Source organism: Haplochromis burtoni, unplaced genomic scaffold (assembly GCF_018398535.1).
Source record: "Haplochromis burtoni strain Fernald_Lab_line unplaced genomic scaffold, NCSU_Asbu1 Contig_996, whole genome shotgun sequence".
Classification (NCBI taxonomy): domain Eukaryota; kingdom Metazoa; phylum Chordata; class Actinopteri; order Cichliformes; family Cichlidae; genus Haplochromis; species Haplochromis burtoni.
Window position 1 is genome coordinate 43,813 of NW_024583357.1, and position 22,626 is coordinate 66,438.

Consider the following 22,626-nt stretch of genomic DNA (forward strand, 5'->3'; position numbering starts at 1 on the left):
ATACGTAATATCGGATCGGTCCATCTCTACTTTATGCTACTCTCCGAGTCTGAAACAGACCCGAATTAACTTCACGGTGTATTCAGTAAAACTTGAAATTAGTGACTGAGCTCACAAAGTCAACAGGAAAGTGTTTACTAAGGTTAACAGCAAAGGCGCAGAGGGCTGTTTTTATATAGACCTCTATACTACCTGAGGTCTTGCAGACACTCTCTGGCTTTTAGAATGTCCATCTTCTACGAGAGGTCATGGTCAGAATATAGCCTAACTATCAGATATTACCAGAGGGTCTTTGGAGTCTATGCTGGTGGTGAAGCACTGCAGACAGAGCTTGTGCAGAGGCTCAATGGTACAGACATCAGGACCAGCAGATAGCAGGAAGACGGTCAGAGCGGTGAGGAGGCTGACCTTGTCTACAACACAGCTGGAAGGCCCTGAAATTACACAAAGAAACAATTTCAGGCATTCTCTTCAGTGTTTGGTAGTTTAGCATTTTTCTGCCAGTGGCTGTAATTTTTAATCAGTCAGTGTGGAGTCTACAGTTCTCTCCATCACCTCTCTGGCCATAGGGAGTACTGCTAATGAGGACTTTATTATTAGCACAGAAATACCTTACAGCTTTATTGCATAGTGCCTGTAGGTATATGGGTGGCAAATTGAAGATTTTTTAGAAGCACTTGCTAAAACTACAGAGAGCTGCACGTTTGGAAGTTACATTCACACTGTACGTACCACTGTCCCAAAATGTTAGAAGTGTATTTAGAGCTGATTGCAGCAGCAGGTTCCAGGATCCTCGACATTTCTCTTGTCGGCTCATGGGTGAAGTCAAGACGGACTTCAGAGCCTGAATAGCCGCCTGGATGACCACACTCAGACAAGCCCCACCTGCCGATTCAACTGCTGAAGCACCTGTAAGCAAGTTTAACATCATCATTGATGTCAAACATGATCACTGAGTGGACAAAATACTTATACATTTTACTGAAGTCCATTTCTAAACTTGCAGAAACACAATTTATTGTTATTTTCAGCTCTGACAGTTTGGCTTTGAAGGAGAGAAGATGTGCTTATTTAAAAACTGAATGAGATGCTGTTAACGTCCACCCGATTAATGCTGACTCTCTTTTAGTTTTGTTTTTGGTATCCACCATTCCTAAGAAAAATGTCACTTTTATGTATTTATGTCACTTTTATGTGACAATGTCAGTTTAATTATTTACTTTATGTGTATAAAATGCTCTTGGTATAGACGTTTTTACTTTGTTACTTCACAGTTAGTATAACACCCACCTTAGCCACATTAATAACATAAATTATTTATGGACATTACAGTCTAAATTATTTGTCTTAACCTGTTTGCGCGCTGGGCTTGTGGACCAACTCTCTCAGGACTCCCAGCAGCAAGTAGAGGACAGTGGGGAGAATGGACACACTGCCTACAAAGAGGACAGACAGCCATCAAACCAACAACAGACCAATAAAAGGAGATGCATCGCATGTGTGTCCATTTGCATAGATATTTGGCTAGACAAACTGAAGGATTATGGGTATGCAACCTATGCAGATGTGCTCTCCTCCAAAAAACCAACACACAGCCCAGAGCCCTTCAGTAGTAAGTAGCTAAAACTCAAGGGCTCTAATACAACCATGCCAGTCCCTTTATTGTTGTGTTAGCATGAGAAAATGGGTGATTCATGCTCTCACCTTCAGGAGAGCAGATGGACGGCAGCTCAGAAAGCACACAAAGAGCTGATGCTACCAGACGACAGTCGCTGTCTGTCAGAGTCCACGCTGAGCCTCCAGGACCTAAATGCACACCCCAAAAATACTGATAGGTTTATATGTGCAGACGCTTTTATCCGCAAGAATGAAGGAATGCTACTTTGGAATTTTTTTTTTTAAATTTTGTTTTTGACAGTAGCTACAAAAATCTTTGTCTTGTGCTTGTCTAGCCAATCATACACCACTGACAGAGAGTATCTGAAATGAAGTTCCCTTGAGTCCTTCCATTTATTTATTTCTTCTCCCTCTCTGCAGCAGCCCTCCCTGTTCCCATCCATCTCCTTACCAATTGGACTAGTTCCAGCCAGTTTGGGGCTCAGCTGTGGGATTTTCCGGACCAGTACACAGAGGCAGAGCTCCAGAGCACCAAAAACCAGTGAGTGACCAGGAACCAAACCACCAGTGTCTCGCCCCTCCCCAAACTCTGGAAGTGTTTCCTTCTCTGCTGCGCCATCATCCACTAAGAAACATTAAAGTTAAATAGTATGAAAGGAGCATTTAAATTATTCTGTTTGGCAACAATCTAGATAGGTTCAGACATATACAAACTGGATCTAAAAATTACAGATTACAATTATTAGAACTGTTGAGACCTGATGAGAAAGATTCAATGTAGCTGGAAGTTCCAGAAAAAGATAAAAAGTGAAGCTTGCGTTACGATTTTGTTGAGATCAGAAAGGAATTTTTGCCGTCTGGTTGTAAAAATGGTTTATTGCTTCCCTTGGTTGAGAAGCTGGTTTTACTCCTCTAAGAGGATTTATTGAACACAAAAGAAATGATACATAAACGAGTGAGGTATCTCACTATTGGAAGCACTTTCTGGCTTGACCACTACTATTATATCTTACTAAGACAGACCAATCATTTCAAGGACACGGGATCCCCTGATCCCCTTTATAACAGCCCCTGAACAAGACCAGGCATTCTCTGTGTGTTTCTTCCACATCCCAAGGAGGGCATCGCTTATTTTAAAGAGAAAACAGAGTGATATATCTCCCCTGTGCAAAGACAGTGACTTTGGCTGGCTGTGGAGCAGACAAGCTAGCTCTACCATCCAGTGCCTGCTGGGCCAGTAAAGAGCAATCAAAATTAGAGACTGGTGCTGGTGTCAGTTCCATGTAATTTATATGTGCGAGACAGACTATTTAAAAGTAGTCAGTGTAGTCAGTGTAGTCAGTGTCCTTGAAGTAACAGATCTAACTTACATAGATGTGGTAGTAGTAGAGTTGGTGTGGTTAGTCACACCAGAAAGCGCTTCCCGTACTGAGATACCACGTGAGGTTTCAAAAAGAAGAAGCAGAATAATCTTTTTAGAATCAGAATACTTTATTAATCCCTAAGGAAATTTTGTGTTTACCTTCAGCACTGTGGCGTTTCTCCCTGATGTGCTCATGAGCAGCAGCTACAATTCGCTGCAATAAATCCAACACAGCGAGCTGAACTGATACAGACTCTCTGGTCACCATGAGTCTGTGGAGGACGCTGAGTAGCTCCACGCTCAGAGCCTAAACAGACAAAGAAAGTCAGCACTCGACCAATGCAGTTTATTATTAGGAGTTAAATGAGCTTTGAATGACCCTTTCTAGGTGAGCGCATGCAGAGTGAAGCAGCAAACCATGCAACACAGAGAGAGATGACAGCCATTAATATTAATTGAGGTTTTAGGTTTTTGTTGTGCCAGCTAAAAAAAAACAAACAACAACTATTATTTACACTACCCTATATTGCATTTAACTGTACAGAAGAGTCATAACTTCACATCATTATTCACTGGGAAATAAATACCGCACATATAGAATTGCCAGTCAAATTCAATCCTGTACAATTTAGTTTGGATTCTAGTGTCGAAAGGCTAATGTTTCAAATCGTGTTTACTGTGAAAACTAGTAAAAGCTGTGCCTCACCTGGTCATTTCCAATCTTTGCTCGGGGCCACGAAACTTCCAGCAGCACCTGCAGAGCTCTCAGACAGGAGGTGATGGTCTCCATCTGGTCCTCTGAATGTGGAGAACAGAGGAACTCCACGCTGATCCCTGAATGCGAGACCAACATGATTAAAGTCAATACAATAGGACAGAATTTAATACATAAACACATTTTACTCAGCAGTTATAACCAGTTTGTTACCAAGTATGAGGTGCAATCTGTCAGTATTAATGTCTTCCGGACTCTTTGCTCCACCCACAGAGCTTCTGTTTCCCATGGAGGTAGGTGTTGCTGGTCTAGATAGGTTAGCAGGTGCTTCATCTGACATCACGAAACCTGCACACACACGTAAAGTAACAGATACTTTTACATGTATCTGCTTATTACAATGAAAGAACAGCGGTATTAAGAGTGAGAAGGAGGAATACTAACCTGTGCTGTGGAGCCAGAGGGAGGTGGCATGGAGGATGGGAGCCCAGGACGATGTGTAATGACGTCTTGCTTGGCTGACAGTCTCTGCTGTGTAGAAGGAACCTCCTGCATGAGAAAGAGGGAGAGGAAAAAAATAAAGAAACACCATATCTCTCAAAATAAAATCATCTAATCACAGCTGTGGTCCTGATTCCTTTATTAGGGGAGAAAAGCTATCTATACCTGGCCCTATATGAAAAAAAGAAATCAAAACAAGTTTATATCAGGACTATGAATAGCAGCTCCCCTAACAAAAATGCACAATATGTAACTGAATACATCAGCTCAGTAAAAGGAAGTTACTTTGTATCAAACACAACACCAGGAAATAGGCTTTTGCGATATCATGACATTCAACAACCCCCAGCAAAGCTCTATACTTTGCAAAACATGCAAGAAAACTAGGGGTGAAAATAAAAAAAAACTTGTCCAAATGTACAAACAACTGGGTTATGGTTAACAAGGTTATCACGTTTTGATGTTACAGTACTTTTTTAAAACATTGTTTGCCTGGAATATGTGCTGTAGATATGAAATATACTTCTTAGTGAAATTCACAAATTTGTGCTGGAAATTCTCTCCCACCTGTTGCAGGTAGCTGTGATGAGTACTCCTGTGGGAGGGTCAGTAGTGCATAGTCCTGTAGTGCTGCCAGCCATAGACGGCTCAGTGTCGATAGCTCTGATTGGACCAACTTCAGAAGGCCCGCCCCTCCTGACTCAGAGCCTGAGCTGTCACTGGCCAGAGAGGAGACCGATGGGTCAGCTGGTCTATGAGAGCTTTCTTTTTGTTTGCTCCTCTGAACAGCTACAATGTAAACCTGACAGAAATGAAGAAAACCACAGAAAATTGCAGCAATAATTTAATTTATTTTCTGTAGAAATATTTACGATTGATACACAATACTCATTATCTAGATAATATCTTGGCAAAAACAAGATGTTGGAGACATTTGGTGCTTAGGGCTGTTATTAAAAACACTATCAAGTCATTCTGCCTAACACGCAACAAGTTGTTATCAGGAGAGTATTGAGGTAAGTGCTATTCGAAACATTATCCCGAGCTGTATCATCAAGAATATTTTAGACACACGAATGGACGTTTGGATTCAAGTCTTTGCGCTACTATTGCTGCAGAAAAAAGCAAAACAAAAAGAGAAGTATTTTTGTCTGCAATAAAACATTTCATTAATGATGTAAGATGACGAGAAGATTCAAAAACGAACGACTAAAAAGGGTAAATACTCACCTCAGCCCAGGCTTTGAGAACAGCCAGTGTCTCCATGGCAGCAGCAGCCTCATTGTACAGCTGGGTTGACGCTTCCCTTCCACTCTGGACCTTAGCCAATGAGGAGACAAGGAGCTGGTGGACACGTCGCAGGTCACGGAGGTCACTGACTACACCACTAGCAATCCATGCACTACACACCTGTAGAGGAAAAGGCAGCATTAAAGGTAACACTTTACATCTCTGTTCATTAGCTGACGACCTGCAGGGCAGACAGAATGACCCGAGCAGCGCAGCAGTGAGGATTATGAAAATGATTACTGACAACTGTTCACCTGGCAGGCTTTGGCAGTAATGTCAGGAGGAGCATCAGCGGTGAAGGCGGGTCTGAGAGCAGCTCCAACCTGCAAACACATACAAATGAAAATACTACAGGACTCTGACACAGCAGATTCTGTAGCATCTTTTCAAATAGAAAAAAAGTCAGGATTTTCAGGAGCCCGTTTACCCCTGTGTAGTGTCACCTCTTCTTTTAGTAACTTGCTGTTGATGGCAACTAAAATCAACAGTTCAGATGAGTTACTGATCCTTACATTAGCCTGGTACTGCTCCAGGATCACATGACCAGGAAACTCTGGTTCTGGAATGGCTGAGAACTGTCTGATGATAACCAGGAGTGTTTGGAGTCCTGCTAGTCGCAGCTCATCACTGTGATCTGTTGATGCCATAAACGCCATGCGTACCAGGTCGCCAAGATGGAGGACCAGGAAATCTGAGAGAAACGGGTGAGAGATCAACGATGTCTGAGACATCCAGAAACATAAACCAAGCAAATCCCTGTGAGGTCTTACCAGTGGAGTCATGCAGGCGTCGTTCCTGAGCAAGAGGCATGTCAAAGTGAGCTGTGTCGGCAGTCTCGCACTGTGCTATGATGCGACACACACACTCCATGGCGAAACAACGTGTGGCTGAGCGCAGCGCTGTGAATGGGCCACCAGACTCAGACCGGGCTCTGAAGGCAGAGGAGTCATCATCTTTGCCAGGGTCTGCGTCTTCATCCTCCTGTTTCGACTCCAATGGGGCACGACCATCTTTAACACAGATTTTTAACGTCACAGACGCTATCAGTGACCCATTAACCCTTGGAGATCACCAGGTATTATCTTAATCCTCAGTAGTTTTCAAACAAACTGCCAGCTTTTTTCATTCTACACATTCAAAGCAATCATCAATGAAATATTTCTTTTTCAGCTGACCCCTCTCTCCTTTTTTCTGACAGAACCCAGATTCCATAAAATAAAATTCTGTCCTTTAAAAAAAAAAAAAAATCTTATTCTTTATATAATTTAAGCCCTTTAACTTATAGTCTGAAAACAGAAATGTAAACTTGAGCTTTTGGGTACTCAAAGAAACAGCTACAGGCTGCCAACCTCCTGAGCCCACCTGTAGTTGCAGACAGGACATCTTTGCAGAGCTTCAGCCAGTGGGCCAGTTTGCTGCTGGTGGCACTCGCTGCCATCATATGAACCAGAGTCTCTTGAATGTCCTTCCTCAGACTGAAGTCTGACTCCTGGTCCAGCAGAATGAACAGAGCACCTTCGAGACCAACCTCTTTTATAGTGACATCTGCTCAGACAGATCGAAAGGAATAGGTGAGCAAAGATGTAGAAGAGAGGTGTGCTGCAATAAACTGTTCATATGCTACAAACAGAAGCAAGTAACTGTGTGTAAGTGAAATTTAATGATAAAACAAAATCAAGCAAATTTCACTGCACAAAGAGAGCTTCACAAGCAATGAAACACACATCAATAAAAACGTGAGATCAACAGAAGTCAGACAACAACAGTGAGCTGAAGGGCCAGAGAATAAAGTTAATTTATTATCAATCCAAACAAAAAAAAAATGGACTGGTAACACTAACAAACTGAAAAATGCAGTCCTGTTAAAAAAGAAGGCTGATAATCATCATAGTTTCCATAAAATGTCTGTTTCTTCTCACCAAGTTGCGTGTTGTCTCGTCTTGGGAGCTCTTTGACCAGAGCAATGGCATGCTCAGAGACCTCCAGCGCTTCCCGCTGGACAAGCTGGCGCAAACACGCCACCACGGCCCGGCGCAAACATAGGAACGAGCTGCACAGATTTGCCTGAAACACAAACACACAGTTCACACACATAACAACTCTACCTGACACTGTACTTTTTCATCAGGGGAAAGCATGCTGCTAAAGACAGTGTTTCATCCAGGAGTTGTTTCCACCAAATCTTCAAGGTCCGCAGCTGCGGACCTTAAAAACAGCCCATCAATATGGAACAGTATTCTCTCAAATAATAATGTTTACAAGTTCCTAAAACTGAGTCTGAGTGGAATACTTTGTTTTGTTTTGTTTTTTAAAGTCTGGCTAACAGCACAAAAAACAAAACCGGTATATTTTTGGGTTTAATATTCACATTAAAAATTCTACAATTATAGAATATTGTGCTTTTAATCAAACTTTGTTGTATGAAAAAACAAAAACAATCTACAAACTAATAGTAGCAACACTTTCTCCAGAGGAAACACTGTGGGGGATAAAAAAAACAACGGAGGAACTTTTTGTCAGAACTGCACTTGAGGCTGTTAATGTGTTAGCTGAAAAGCAAACAAAGTGAGAGTAGATAGTAAATTAAGAATAAACACTCAAAGAATAAGAAAAAAACTTAATTAACACTGTAAAACAGGGAAAAAGGTTAAAATTCTGCAAAACAGAAAACTGAGCTGACAGGATTCACTCCAACAGAATGGTGTGTTCATAAGTGACAGGGAGCTGTGTTAAAACAGAGTGTCAGTGACACAGTGACTCTGGGCGATATGGGCATCTTTTTTGAGATCACATTTAAAACTGTTATTCATAACAAATTTCTGAGCTAGCATACCCTGAAAAATGCAACTGTAAAAGTAGTACAAATAGGCACTATACAACTACTATACTACTGTGTTAACAGCCTGAGGTGTGTCTAAAAATCTCACTACGCCTTCCTAAGATATGTTCCAATACCTAGCTGATGCATAGATATTTCCACTAACAGTTAAGCAGATGGTGATGTTTGTGGAAAATCAATTTTGTGGTTCTTCCTGGATGCAAAAATGTCAGCTAAGGAAGAACAGCCAAGTCTGAAGCTGCTAATCAGGATCCTGATTAAACAAAGCCACAAAAGCAATCATTTTGTGCTTAAATAAAGAAATAATATAAAAATAATCTAAAATCTTTCCTATCTGTCTAAGTTCTCAGGATATTTATTGTGAAAGGAACTTTGTGTGAAGAGTATTTTTATCGCCCAGACCAAGGTCACAGCAACAGAAAGATCACAATGAAAAAAAAAAAGAAAGAAAAAAAAGAGATTACAAAGCTAAAACTGAGAGACAGCAGCTGCGGACCTTGGGGAAAAAAAAAGAACCTACCAATACAGAATAATCCAACAAGATCTCCTGTAAGACAGAATGATCAAAAACAACACACACTATAAATCTGGACGAACTCTAATTTCGACACAGCAGAGAAACATGGCAGGAAATGCAGTATGCAGAGATGAAATATGAATCCAGTCGAGTTTGGAGAAGTTGTGTCTGCCAAACAGGAAGCATGATGATGTTTAACAACATTTTATCAAAACTAAACCCAACAACCCTATAACAGCCATGACCGTGTATAAAACCTTTTTGTACTCAATGTCCCTCTGCGATTAATAAAGTCTCTCTGATAGAATAGAATAGAGAACAGAATAGAATAATCCTTTAATTGTCCCACAAGGGGAAATTTGGTTGTAACAGCAGCAGAATGAAAAACACATATACAAACAAACAGTACACAGCACACATACACAACATACACATGCACTTTTTTTTTTTTTTTACACATTTACATCAAGGCTAATAGTTACCAAAAACAGAATTCTGTATAGTTATTAATATTAAATAAAATTAAATACAGATAAGAGGCCCAGGTTGTAGTGTGAATTGGTTGATAAGATAGTGCAAGTTACAGCACTGATGTAAACATCTATGTTTGTTGGGAGCTATATTGATTGTACAGTCTGACAGCTGCAGGAAGGAAGGACCTGCAGAAATGCTCCTTCATGCATCTAGGAGCATGGATAAAGTCTCTCTCTGAAACACCATATTTTAACATATTTTAATAATAAACATCTAGTGACAAATCAGGAAAAAAAAATCAGAATATTTGTCAAATATTTTGCAATTATTTGTTCTTTTTACCCCGAGTCACCTCAAATGGGCTGGCATTCATCAGCCTATCAGTCCACTGTTTACCTCAGCTGTCAATATGCCGGGTTTTCACATCTATTTACTCTGGAGGAGGGTGTAAAGCTACATTTGTGAAAGCAATCTGATTTGTGGCGGTGACTCAATTAACCTCTTTTACAAGGTCTCCCTTGAAAAAGAGGTTTTTAATCTCAATGGGATCTTCCTGGTTAAATAAAGGTTAATAAATAAATAAATAAACCTCACTTCCGCCCCATGACAGCGACACTGATGATGTAATTATGTAATCAAACTGTTTATCATAGGGAAAGTGTCATTTTTAGAACATTTGAGCCCAATGTTAGCTAGTTAGCTTATAAATAGCTGCTACTTTTACACCCAGTACTTTGTCAGCTATCTGGTGATGGGTCGCATGTTTTATCTGTTGACAGTAACTAACTGTGACAATATAGTAGTAATAAATAAGTATGTTTATGCACATTTTCTTATGTTAGAATCTTGATTTAAATTCAGGACATGAGGCTTGAGGCGAGAAGGAAGAGGAGGAGATGGAAATGATGCAGGAGAGAGTAGTGGTGGATGAGGCAGATGAAGAGAAGGAAACGATAATGCGAAATACAGTGGTGTAATTATTAAGTGGAAAAAAATCCTAACCTTAATGTTCCTGAGTGAAAAACTGATTGCCCTCTAAACCCAATAACTGGCTGGGCTACCCTGGAGCCAGCAAAAACTGCTATCAAGCCTTTGTGATAACTGGCTTCTACAGCTGTGGAGGGATTTAGAGCCACTCATCTTTGCAGAACCACTGGAGGGTTTTCGAGCATAAACCCCCTTTTTAAAGTCATGCCACAGCATCTCAATTGGATTCAGGTCAAGATTTTGAGTAGGCCAATCCAAAGTTGTCTTTTTGTTTTCCTTAAGCCATTCAGAGGCGGACTTGCTGATGTGTTTTGATTTCATTGTCCTGCTGAGAAACCCAAGTGTGCTTCACCTTGAAATCACTATTTCACACAGGGTAGATTTGGATTTTTTCCCCCTTAACAATAAACACCATTTAGAATCTGCGTTTCGTGTTGACTTGTGTTATTTTTGACTAATATTTACATTTTTTGACGATCTGAAACATTTTAGTGTGACAAACATATAAAAAAAAAAAGAGTTATTTGTGACTGAGGCTTTACAGAAGTAGAGTTTTAAGCTTTGGTGTTTACAATATCAATGAATAATCATAAGGTGAGGTTTAAAAAATATACCTTCTTTGCCAGAAAATGTGATAAATGTCAACTTTTTTGGTCCTTGTTTTCTTTTGTAAATACAAAAAAAGGTTTCTTGACCAGTGTTTCCCAACCACTATGTGCCGCGAGAAATGAGTAGGTACGCCTAGGAAGATTATCTGGTTCCAACTGATTAGTACTCTAAATCACCAGCGTGAGTAATAGGCAGAACAATTACATTCTCTTCCACTAGAAACCAGTACAACTACCTGCTATAATTAAATAGAATGCCAACTGCCAGTAAAACAGTCATGCTGTGAGTGAGACAACGCGGCAAGTAATAGCAATAGATAAATATTTGAAAAGAATCTGACCTAGGTCCTGGAGAAAATCCTGACCCAGATGAAGGCCCTAGCATGAGTAGTGGCCAGAAGAAAGCAAAAAAGGTATCCTGGGGACAAACCAAAACCAATTCTGCTATGCCTGGTGCATAGGGAAAAATGATCAATATGCTTTTTGTGACCTTTTTGTTTGGTGATGTGCCGTGTGATTTTTCTAATGTGAAATATGTGGCGTGGCTCCAAAAGGTTGGGAAACACGGTTCTAGTCAGCTTATAGAAAAGAAAAAGCTATAGAAAACCATGCCTCCTCAGGTGTACTTACACAGAGTGCAGGTACAAGGCTGGTCAGGTTGACGTGTGGAGGTGAGAACATGTGCAGCTGTTGCAAACAGGAAATGGCCCTGGCCTGAACAAGACAGTCTGGACTGTCTTGCATCACTCCACATGCAACCAGACAGCTGGAGCGCAGACCAGACACTGCTGCGCCATTACCTGGAGTCAAAAACACAAATCACTTACACATCCCTAAAACATTCTCTAATTTTGAAACTGTCCTTGGGTATGACAAAGGGGTTCCATACCCTGCAGGTCTGGGCCCAAACAGGTGATCAGGCAATGCAGGCAGCGTCCTAGGCTGTAGTGCACCTCAGGGTGGGTGGGTGGAGTGGAGATCAGCAGCCGGAGCACGAGAGTGAACGATGGTTCCGCATGGGTTCTATAAAGACCACCTGACAGGTCGACCACCAGAGAAAGACTGTGGAGAGACCAGGTCTGGACACAGAGATACGCAAAAGGTATGACCAGCAAGAAGGGGAAAAAAAACAAATAAAACCCAAAAACAAAACAAACCTGGTCCAGTCTTAACTTTCTCAGCTTAAATCCTTTATATCTTGAGACTTGAACAAATCAAACGAAGCACCCTTTGCAGAGCAGAAGGAATGCACATCAAGTTGCCTATTAGCCAACCCTTCTCCTGATTTAAGCAACAGTTGGGTGGGGCTTTTGTGCTCACACCTAGAGCTTAGACTTTAGCTTAGCTTGTTATTCTCCGATGTAAACGTGGTTCTTATATCTTTTACATTTGTACATATAGAGTCAAACATACAGATATTCCCCCACTTGTCCCTAAGCAAGTTGCAGGTTATACCAGATACTGCACTTAAAGTGTACCTCTAATTCCAAGTCACTTAAAACAAAGTAATGACTTGCCAATCTCATAAACCAATATTTTCTTTACAGTAACATAAAGAACATATCAAATGTTTAAAATGACACATTTGACTATTTTATAATAAACATTTGATATTTCCTAACGTCTATTGTAAAAACAATGGGTTTATCAGATTTGCAAGTCATTGCATCTTGGTTTTATTTACACAGCCTGCCGACTTTTTCAGAATTGGGGTTTTAAGTGTTGCAGAAGTGTAAGCAGTAAAGAAATAGTGCAATTTAGCTTGAAGGTTCCTGTAATGTGGTTTGGTGGAGAACAGAAGCATAATGAAATAATTTATCAAATGTTTTTCTCAATTTTCTCATTCTGGTATACAGACAGATAGATTTAGAAGTATGTAAGGGTAAGCGTGTACCTGGACCTCGGGTGAGGTGCTGTCCTGGCTCAAGGTGAACAGGACTCCCAGACAGGTGGACAGGTATTGAGGTGAGCTGATTCCTCCAGTGTAGCGGTATAGCGCCCCCAGAGCCAGGGCATAGCCACTGCGTGATGCCGCATCTCGAGCAGTCTTCAGCCTGCAGACACGATCAACAAAGTCAGCTGTGATATTAACCAACATTATATTCATGAAAAACGTCCAACTCTATTTGTTCTAGTCTCCAGGGACTGCTTTTAATTCATTTAACACAGCCAATATCCAATGCTAGAGTATGAAAGAAAAACTACAGGTTTTGGTAAGGTACAGGTTAGTGGTCATTTAGTGGCCTATTCTGCTCTTGCATAATTTGAAAAAAACCCCCAAACAAACAAAAAACATATTTACTGCGTCTATGGTCGATGTTGACATTAAACGGGGTCGTACAGGAGATTAACTGAGGTGTTGCACATAGATAAACATTTACTATTGAAGACTGAAAATCATGCAATAAGATCAGTGAAGTCCAGGAACAAAAACGTGAAATTGGGACACTAAAATCCGACAGCTGCAGTTTTCTTTTTTTAAACGGCAGACATCAACTGTCATCATTTCCTGTCTTGAACACAGTGTGATATCTTTGGGTCCAGACTCATAGCCACAGCTATGTGAAATTTGTTTTGAACTATTTCTGGCTTATTATGCAACTTCTGTGTGTTTCAGTATATTTTTGTATCATGACCTACTTTGTTTATGCTGTTGCTCTTTTAAAGAGAGCACAGATCCAGATCAGTTTCCTGGACGTTTTTGCCTTTCCCCTGCATTCTGTGGCAAGAACTCCTAAACGAACCAACTAACTAAAAAACTTGAATTTTGGAAAGACTACTATAACTATTTTCATCAGTGGGATGAAGACAAGTGTAAGAAGTGGTATACAAAGCTATGATTTAACATCTGCCCACCTATCAAAGCAGAGCAGGGAGATAGAGACAGTGAACCCTGGATCTCCAACCACTTGAACCAGTCGAGCTAGACCTTCAGCAGCCAGGCAGCGTAGCAGAGGACTGGTGCTTTCCAGTGCCCCCAACAGGAGCGACAAGGCTGGGGGCCGGATCTCCTCAGGCCCCAGAGAGCCCCGATTGCTACCTTGATGCTGAGGAGAGGTTAGTTATGGTTATTTCGTGATAAAGTCATGAATTGTGAAAGGTTTATGTTTTTCATAGACTGGAGCAAAGTTATGCTTAAAAAAAATTTGCGATGCACAATTACTTTTTTTTTTTTTTTTTTTTTTAAATGGACATCTTGGTGATGTGATGTTAAAAAATGAGACTCCTAACAGTCTGTAAAGTAAGTATTGTCTCTCTAAATGTCACTCTCCAGCACGGGTGTCAAACTCCAGGCCTCGAGGGCAGGTTTTAGATGCGTCCTTGATCCCATGCAGCTGATTTAAATGGCTAAATTACCTCCTCAACATGTCTTGAAGTTCTCCAGAGGCCTGGTAATGAACTAATCCTTTGATTCGGGTGCATTGACCCAGGGTGATATCTAAAACCTACAGGACACCGGCCCTCGAGGCCTGGAGTTTGACACCCCTGCTCTACAGTCTCTTGAATTTTCTACAAAGAGATGCCCCTGAGATACCCCTGTGGTTGGCCCTGAGAGCTTTGCCTCAATACCACTCTACCCTGTCTGTGTTGGCAGACCACTCCAGCTTGTGATCCAGTTGAACTCCCAGATACTTGTAAGGATGTGACTATTTCGACATCAGTCCCACCAATGCAAACAGGGTCGGGATCTGTTCCTGCCAAAGTCTACCACCAGCTCCTTTGTTTTGGCCACATTCAGCTGCAGGTGATTCACCTCATACCACCACCTCATGAAGCAATCAATCAGTCCATCAGTACTCCTCTTCCCATCCCATGTCCATACTTCCAATAATGTCTGTGTCGTCAGAGAATTTCTGGAGGAGACAGGTTTCTGTAATATACTTTAAGTCGGCCGTATAGATGGTGACGAGGAAAGGGGACAGAACACTTACCTGGGGTGTTCCTATGTTGCTGTTCAGACTCTCAGACACAGTCTGTAAGATGATCAATGTCACTGCCATGTGGTTCATACAGGGCATTCCAGTTGATTGCTTCCAAAGCCCCACAAAGTGTCTCCCTAGCCCCCTGAGACCACCTCTTCACAGTTTTTACAGTCGCTGACGTCCGCTGAACCACTGGCCTATATGCTGCTATGAGCAGTACAAGGTTGTGATCTGACCTGTCCAGTGGAGGGAGGGCAGTGGAGGTGTAGGCATCTCTGACAGTAGTAAAAAATAGGTCCAGTGTTCTATTGTCTCTTGTGGTGCATTTGACAAACAAACATCTTGTTCTCAAGTTATCACAATCACCGGATTCTTAGAAAAACGTACTCTGACCCTAAGGGGGAATGCACTGAGATTTAAACTTGTCTGAGATTTTTAATAAATGTACCTTGTATTAATTTAAATTGATCAATTTAAAAATCCAAGGCGACTTCCTACTTGAGTTATCACATTCGCAAACTTAGGTGTCCACGCCACCTGCCCATCAGCCTTTTAGAACTGAGCGGTAAAAAAAATCAACAGTAATAGCAAACACAGTTAACCAGCCAACTACACAATATGCATCTTGGTCCTGAGAGTGGTATGATGATCTCTTGGGTACTATACAATACACATGCGTATTGTATAGTGCACTATTACGGAGCATAGAAAGTGCAGTCTAGTGTGCATCTCATCACTGCCTTGCAAATGCAAGATTGCACATGAAGTGTAAGGATGAGCACAAAAGATTAAAAACAGAATAATGGCAACTGTTCACTTAAACATCAGGGTTTTCATTAATACCGGTTTTCTGGAAGATACACAGGGGTTACGCAGATGCAGTACCTTGAGCAGACTGCAGAGGGCAGCACAAAGGTGAGTCTGGATAGTCTGCTGGCGTTGACCCTTTAGCTGGTTCACCGTTTCCACAAACTGCTCCAGTATCTTCACCCTGACACACAGGACTCATTATTCCACAGCTTTCTAAGCTTGGCTTAGAAAGCTTATCTATCTGGCAGAGCTGCACCAAACTGTAGCCCTAACTGAGAACAAAAACCTGCATCTCAGATTAGGACCGTGTCCTTCTAAAGAGTACAAACTTCTTGTAATGTTCAAAGAGAAAGCTGTGAGGGTTAAACTATTATAGCTCTCACCCCCTGGGGCACGTTTTAGACATAACTGTATGTGTTCGTCACTGATGTAGTGGTGCTTATAATGCCAAGACTTTCTTCAAATATAAAGAAAGAAAATAAATAAGAATTGTAAAATGTGCAGAAGTGCTGCCTTTATTGAGGCAGCTTAAATTTTTTTGCTGTACTTTGTTATTACAACAACATTAAGTATGCAAATGAACAGCTAAATAAATACACAATGTCCTTCTCGTGTCAGTCTGTGCTGGTTAGGCTGTCAGAGGTCGCTTACCTCTGAGCAGAGATTATGTGAGGGAACACGGCTCCAAAGAGATGGATGGAAGTGGTAGCCAGAGCGACAGGGGATGGAAGAGGAGCGGGAGCTTCGTAGCCCCTCTCACACAGACTGAAGGGGTCATTGTCCAATGATCCTCCTCCCACACTGCTACTGTGGAGCTGCAACATAAAAATAAAGCAGTCTTTCTGATTCTAATCCTCAGACTTGTCAAGTTTCTCCCCCTTTGAGCCATCACTGTTAAGAGCTGGGCTGAAGCTCACCTGTTCTTCAATGTATCTGTGGTCAGTGTCATGGAGGGCAGGGCCAGCCAGTGGTAGGTCGTCACAATGACAGAGGGGAGGCAGCAGAGAAAGCTCTGAACATGTCTGATTCAGGTTGTCCTGACCTGACACATCAGACACCAGCTGATTCATCACCAGCCCAAAACTCTCTGTAGTTGGAGAAGAAAACCGACTCACATCAACTACTGCTGCAATCTTTAGCTACCCATTAGTGTCTACAGGAACTGTTAGATACTGAAGTTCTGCAGATATGTGAAGTGACAATAAACACTGGACAGTGTGTCTATAAACACTGTCCAGGTACTCTGTTGTTTTCTCATTTTTGCCAAACTTTTACTTTCAGTAATCAGAGCTCAAAAGTTCAGCTTCAAAGTAAAAATTGCACCTTTGAAGGAAACCTCCATTTACAGTTCCAGAACACCAAAAAAAACCCAATATTCCTGAAGATATTCCTTCACCTTTTACCAGATACATTCAGTGGGGCAATTTAGAATAATGCTGCAATGGCAAAAATGAGCAGATGTGAGTGGAACGTTATGTCAGTAATATAACAATATGCTGTTGTTGTTTTTAAGACACTACCAGCCAACTCATTTGAATTCTAACAATCCCTGTTCCCCAAAAAGTTGGGACATAAATAAAAACAGAATGTAATGATTTGCAATATTTTATTCACAACAGAACATAGAAAACGTATCAAATGTTTTAATTGTGAAAAGAAAAGAAAAAAACCCAAAGTAATGTAACTTTGAATTTGATGACAGCAACATGTGTCAAAAAAAAAGTTGGAACAGTGTCACTGTGCCCAGTGATAAACCACTGGGGCATAAACATCTGGAAACGGATGAGACCAGCTGCTAGACTTTTGGGAGAAAAATGTTGCCCCATTCTTGACTGACACAGGATTCTAACTGATCAATAGTCCCGAGTCTTGTTTATTATATTATTTATTTCAAAATGTTCCAGATGTTTATAACTGGTCAAACATCTGTACTACAGGCAGGCATCTCTTCAGACTCTGTGAATCTTTAAATATTATGAGCTTTATTATGCTGTAATCTTTTGCTACCCATCACTGTCTACAGGAGGTTATACAGATATGTGACCCAAGTTTTTGCAATTTTGCATCGAGGAACATTCCAATGAAATTATTCAAGATTTGTAGATTTCTCAGTTTAAACATTTGAAATGTTTTCTATTGCATCCTCTTTTAAAAAAAAAAAATAAAAATTTTACAAAGTAGGGACTGTTTTCCAACATGGGATTGTGAGAGCAGAGCAAATAAATGTGTCAAAGACAAGCAGATCAAAAGGAACAAATAATGTACTAACAAAAATAAGTAAGTAAGCACACTTTTTATGCTTGTGTTTCTCAGAGTTTAGGGTACATAAGTTACCATGAAAGAAGAATCGATATGTTTTTGATATACAGGTGAATCCTTAGGAGTTGCTCACAACTGGTCCTGAAGACGGTGACTCAAGTGGAAAGCTGGATGTATTCAGCTGGGAGTTGCGTTACTAAAAACTAATATGAACCTGAAATCTGTGTGTAATGGCTGAGCTATTGGATGTCTAGAACAACATAAATCACTTATTGGATTATGAACTGTCTGTCTGTTAACATTTTTAACTGAACCTAATATTATGAAATTGAGAAAGTAAATGAAAAGATCTGCTAAAACTAGAAAAAGTTGCATTTCCTGCAAAAATGCAGTGTGAATGCCATGTAGTGGAGTCTGCTGAAAACAGCTGAAAAGCGGTGTAGAAGCAGAAGTGCTTGCTGAAGATGGCTGTATATGTGAAAGGATACACTGAAGAGTGTCAAGAAAACAGAGTGCATGCAAGCGGGGAAGATGTGTGGCAACCGTCACAGGTAGGATTTGAACGTTTGCCACCGGGTCTCACGGCAGCTGCTCAACCAACTGAGCCAAACGAGTTCTGGTCCCAAACAAAGATATGATGAGAGAAAAAATGTGCACTGTGGAGCAAAGCTGAAATTTGCTGAAAAGAGGTGAAGAAGCAGAACTTTGTGCTGAAAACAAGTGAAAAAGCTGAAGTTTTAGCTGAAAAGGAGTAAAGGAGCTGAAATTATTGCTGAAAAGAGCTGAAAAACTGAAATTTGTGCTGAAAAGAGGTGAAGAAGCTGACAATTCTGCTAAAAAGTGCAGAAGAGGCTGAAATTTGTGTTGAAAAGAGTTGAAAGTCTAAAATTTCTGCTGAAAAGAACTTAAGAATCTGGGATTTGTGCTAAAAAGAGCTGAAAAAACTGAAAATTGTGCTGAAAGGCCGGCCCTCCTGTTCTGAGAACGGCAGCTTAGCTCACTGAGCTAAGACATGGCTCAGCCCGGCAAGCTAAACTTGTGATCACACTGATAATGTGCTCCCTGTCAGCAAAAATCAGCCAAAAAAAAAAAAAAAAATTGGCATAAAAGCTTAATATCTCAAAAAGTATAAAAGTTATGAGCACCAAAAGACATAGCAGGCATTAGCAGAAGGAGCAGAACAGTTTAAAGTTTGAATGGTGAAAATCGGCTGAAAACTGAAGGAGTAGTTAACCAGCAAAGGTCGGAGCAACTAGAATAAGGTAGAAGAATAAAGAACTAGAAAAAGTTGCATTTCCTGCAAAAATGCAGTGTAGTGGAATCTGAAAAGAGCAGAAGAAGGAGAACTATCTGCTAAAAACACTGTGTTGAAGCTGCACTCTGCTGAAAACTCCTTTATTTGAAAGGGTACACTGAAGAGCAGGGGTGCCCAATCCCGGTCCTCGAGAGCTACCGTCCTGCAGCTTTTAGATGCATCCTTGTTCCCACACACCCGAATCAAATGAATGGCTTGTTATCAGGCCTTTGCCGAACATGATGGCATGCTGAAGAGGTAATCAAACCATTTGATTCAGCTGTGTTGGAGTAGGGATGCATCTAAAAGCTGCAGGATAGTAGCTCTCGAGGACTGGGATTGGGCAGCCCTGCTGAAGAGTGTCAAGAAAGCAGGGAGAGTGAGAGGAGGGAAGATGTGCGGCGAGGACCACAGGTAGGATTTGAAGCTGAGCCAAACTGGTTCTCAGGTGACTGAAAAGAGATGAAACTGAAAATTGTCTTGAAAAGAGGTGAAGATGCTGAAAATTCTGCTGAAAAGAGGTGAACTTTTTGAACTTTCTGCTGTAAAGAGATGAAGAAACAGAAAATTGTTCAGAAATGAGGTAAAGAAACTGAAACTGTTGCTGAAAACAGGTCAAGAAGCTAAAAACTCTGCTGAAAAGACATGAATCAGCAGAATTTCTGCTGAAAAAAGAGAAAGAAGCTAAAATTTGTGTTGAAAAGGAGTTAAAAAAGTTGAACTGTTTATTGAAAATCTTTTTGTCATAAGCGGGATTTGAACCCGGGTCTCCAGCTCTGAGAACGGCTGTTCATCTCACTGAGCTAAAACACAGCTCACCCTGGCGGGCAAAACCAGTGATCACACTTGTAATGTGGTCCATTGATTTTAATGGGCCAAAAAAAAAAAAAATGGCAAAAAAAAAAACCTTAATATCTCAAAAAGTATAACAATTATGAGCACCAAAAGATATAGCAGGGATTAGCAGAAAGAAAGAAAGAACAGTTTAAAACTTGAATGGTGGAAATTGGCTGAAAAGGGACTAGTTAAAGAAATTGGCAACTAGAATAACCAGAAAAAATTGCATTTCCTGCAAAACAGACTGATGAGCAGTCAGAATTAGATCGCGATGAGAGGCGAAAAATGCCATTTTTGGTGTTACAAAATGTTGTGTAACTCAGAACGTAGGTGGGATAGAGGCATAATTCTTGTACTGGGTGAATCAGCAGACTTTGGTGTACTTTCACTGCTCTTTGTACCTCCGTCGTGGAGATATGACGAGAGAAGAAACAGCTTCATTTTCAGAGTTAGAAAACTGAGAGAAGGACAGATTTCAGCCCCTCAAACAAACGTAATTCATGGCTCAACGGTAAGATAATTGTGAAAACTGCTTCCACTGTGAGTGTCAGCAGTGTCTGAAGATATATTGGCACAAGCCTCATGTCTTAACTTCGCTTCATTAAGGAGATATGACGATTTGAAAATCCCTCCCGTTACAGGATTTCAGCACTGAGTTTCACAACCTCCCCATAGACTTTGAATGGGGAATTTTCAGACCTTGTGTCACTTCAAGGCAAATTGTGAAAAAAACGTAACTCGCACGATAATGATAGTGACACTGTCTTAAAGCCAACAAAAATACCTACGTTTTGATGTATAATTTGTGTGGGTTCAGCGAACATTGAGTAAGCAACAGGAGTTTGTTCGTACATGAAGAAGGGATTCAGAGCTTAGAGCGCACGCACGCTAACTCTCAGTCCATAGCAACGATAACAACCCATGCAAATCCTCATAATTCATACAAAAGTTAAAAATTAATTTAAGGGAAACAGTAGAACTTATGGAAAAGCTGAATTAGACAATAGTAGCAGAAGGACAGGAGAATAGTTTAAAGGTGGAATGGTGGTTCTAGGTGAAAGTATGTGGAAGTAGTTAAGCTTCAAATAATGCCACTTAGAGCATTTTATGGGATGTCTGCCATTCACTTCAATGGGAGCAGAAACTGGATGAAAAAATTAATATAGCAAAAAATATAACAGTTATAACAACCAAAAGATATAGCTGGAAAGAGCAGAGCTGACAGAAACTGTAAAAATTTGAATGGTGATAATGGCATAAAAACTGGGGGACTAGTTAAGCGGCAAAAAACGTATGGAAGCAACTAGAAAAAGAAAAATAAAGAATAAAGAGAAACAGGATCCCAATAGTGTGAATGCCTGTGAGGCATTCACACTATTGGGATCCTGTTTCTCTTTATTCTTTATTTTCTATTGGGATCCTATTTCTCTTAATCAGGTCAGGTCCTTAGTGTGGCAATAAGGACCTGACCACATAGTTCACACTTTTGACACACTTTATTCCCCAGTTGCTGCTTTTCCAATCCCAGGCTGCAGCTTTTCAGCTGCCAGCGACACATACACAACAACATCAACCCCCAGATCCCAGCACACTCCTTTGAACAGGGGAGGCCACAGCCTGCCACATACCCCCATCGCCCGATCTAGGCTGGGGAGTCGTCCAGCCTAGCCTACCCACCCCCAAACATCTGCGTCCCCGGCCCATGGACCAGCGGCAGGGATAAGTGGGACCAGGGGTCCAACCGCATCACAAATGTAACGGGAATGACGGACCTGACCACATATTTCACTGGTTTACACACTTTATTTCCAATCTTTTCCAATCCTAGGCTGCAGTCTGCAGATGTGCCCAAGCCACACCCTGCCACAATTGGTTTTTAAACATCCACATAAAAATATATATAACTGAACTAATCAATATATTTTTTGTAGCTTTGTCTATGGGGTTATTCATGGATGCAAAAAAAGAAGAAAAATTGTGATAATAAAAGGCAGAAACAAGAGACTTTAATCAAAGGAAAGGAAAGAAGGCAATGAGATACAAAAAGAGGACAACAGGCAAAAAGATGTAAGTCAAAGGAAATGAAAAGAAGAAAGAAAATAAAGTGCAAAACAGTATCAGAGGTGAAGCATTACCCTGGTAAGTTTGTGGATGCAGTAGAGCAAGCAGCTCGTATACTCTCAGCCTGTAGACGATGGACCAGCTCTTAACTGAATTGCCATAAGACCTGAATAGAGCAGGCAACCTGGAGACATAAATAAATGGATACTAAGACTATATAACTGAAAATGACATTAAACAAATTTTTTAACATACATTTAAACAATTCTATACAATTAAAACCAACGAGGCACTAACTTGGTAAGCAGAGCCACAGCACAGGTTAATGGTGTGAGTAGACGGCTGATGACTTCATCAGTCACAAGCTCTCTACAGTGCTGCAGCAGGTTCTTCATCGCTGTTCAGACACACAGTTGAGAGAAATTTTAACTTTCTTTCTTAATCACACACACACACACACACACACACACACACACACACACACACACACACACACACACACACACACACACACACACACACACACACCTA

The 22,626-nt window shown here is 40.8% G+C and overlaps 1 protein-coding gene across 2 annotated transcripts in view; it reads right to left on the reverse strand.

The window, feature by feature from the left end:
- The window catches only part of heatr5a (HEAT repeat containing 5a), a 46,125-nt gene that overhangs the window by 6,987 nt on the left and 16,512 nt on the right, over nucleotides 1-22,626 (reverse strand). The window contains exons 13-38 of one of the 2 annotated variants that reach the window (XM_005951370.2): nucleotides 22,393-22,492; nucleotides 22,170-22,279; nucleotides 16,562-16,731; nucleotides 16,296-16,459; nucleotides 15,720-15,825; nucleotides 13,768-13,958; nucleotides 12,806-12,965; nucleotides 11,801-11,990; nucleotides 11,542-11,711; nucleotides 8,846-8,872; nucleotides 7,406-7,550; nucleotides 6,849-7,031; nucleotides 6,257-6,496; nucleotides 5,999-6,177; nucleotides 5,741-5,809; nucleotides 5,427-5,606; nucleotides 4,764-4,998; nucleotides 4,140-4,244; nucleotides 3,909-4,043; nucleotides 3,687-3,814; nucleotides 3,140-3,287; nucleotides 2,069-2,242; nucleotides 1,705-1,806; nucleotides 1,353-1,436; nucleotides 733-909; nucleotides 283-434 (exon numbers count right to left, since the gene is read on the reverse strand). In XM_005951370.2, coding sequence (XP_005951432.1) covers nucleotides 283-434; nucleotides 733-909; nucleotides 1,353-1,436; nucleotides 1,705-1,806; nucleotides 2,069-2,242; nucleotides 3,140-3,287; nucleotides 3,687-3,814; nucleotides 3,909-4,043; nucleotides 4,140-4,244; nucleotides 4,764-4,998; nucleotides 5,427-5,606; nucleotides 5,741-5,809; nucleotides 5,999-6,177; nucleotides 6,257-6,496; nucleotides 6,849-7,031; nucleotides 7,406-7,550; nucleotides 8,846-8,872; nucleotides 11,542-11,711; nucleotides 11,801-11,990; nucleotides 12,806-12,965; nucleotides 13,768-13,958; nucleotides 15,720-15,825; nucleotides 16,296-16,459; nucleotides 16,562-16,731; nucleotides 22,170-22,279; nucleotides 22,393-22,492 — 3,824 coding nt within the window. The remainder of the gene's footprint in view (nucleotides 1-282; nucleotides 435-732; nucleotides 910-1,352; nucleotides 1,437-1,704; nucleotides 1,807-2,068; nucleotides 2,243-3,139; nucleotides 3,288-3,686; nucleotides 3,815-3,908; nucleotides 4,044-4,139; nucleotides 4,245-4,763; nucleotides 4,999-5,426; nucleotides 5,607-5,740; nucleotides 5,810-5,998; nucleotides 6,178-6,256; nucleotides 6,497-6,848; nucleotides 7,032-7,405; nucleotides 7,551-8,845; nucleotides 8,873-11,541; nucleotides 11,712-11,800; nucleotides 11,991-12,805; nucleotides 12,966-13,767; nucleotides 13,959-15,719; nucleotides 15,826-16,295; nucleotides 16,460-16,561; nucleotides 16,732-22,169; nucleotides 22,280-22,392; nucleotides 22,493-22,626) is intronic. The other variant, XM_005951372.2, reaches the window with a different exon arrangement.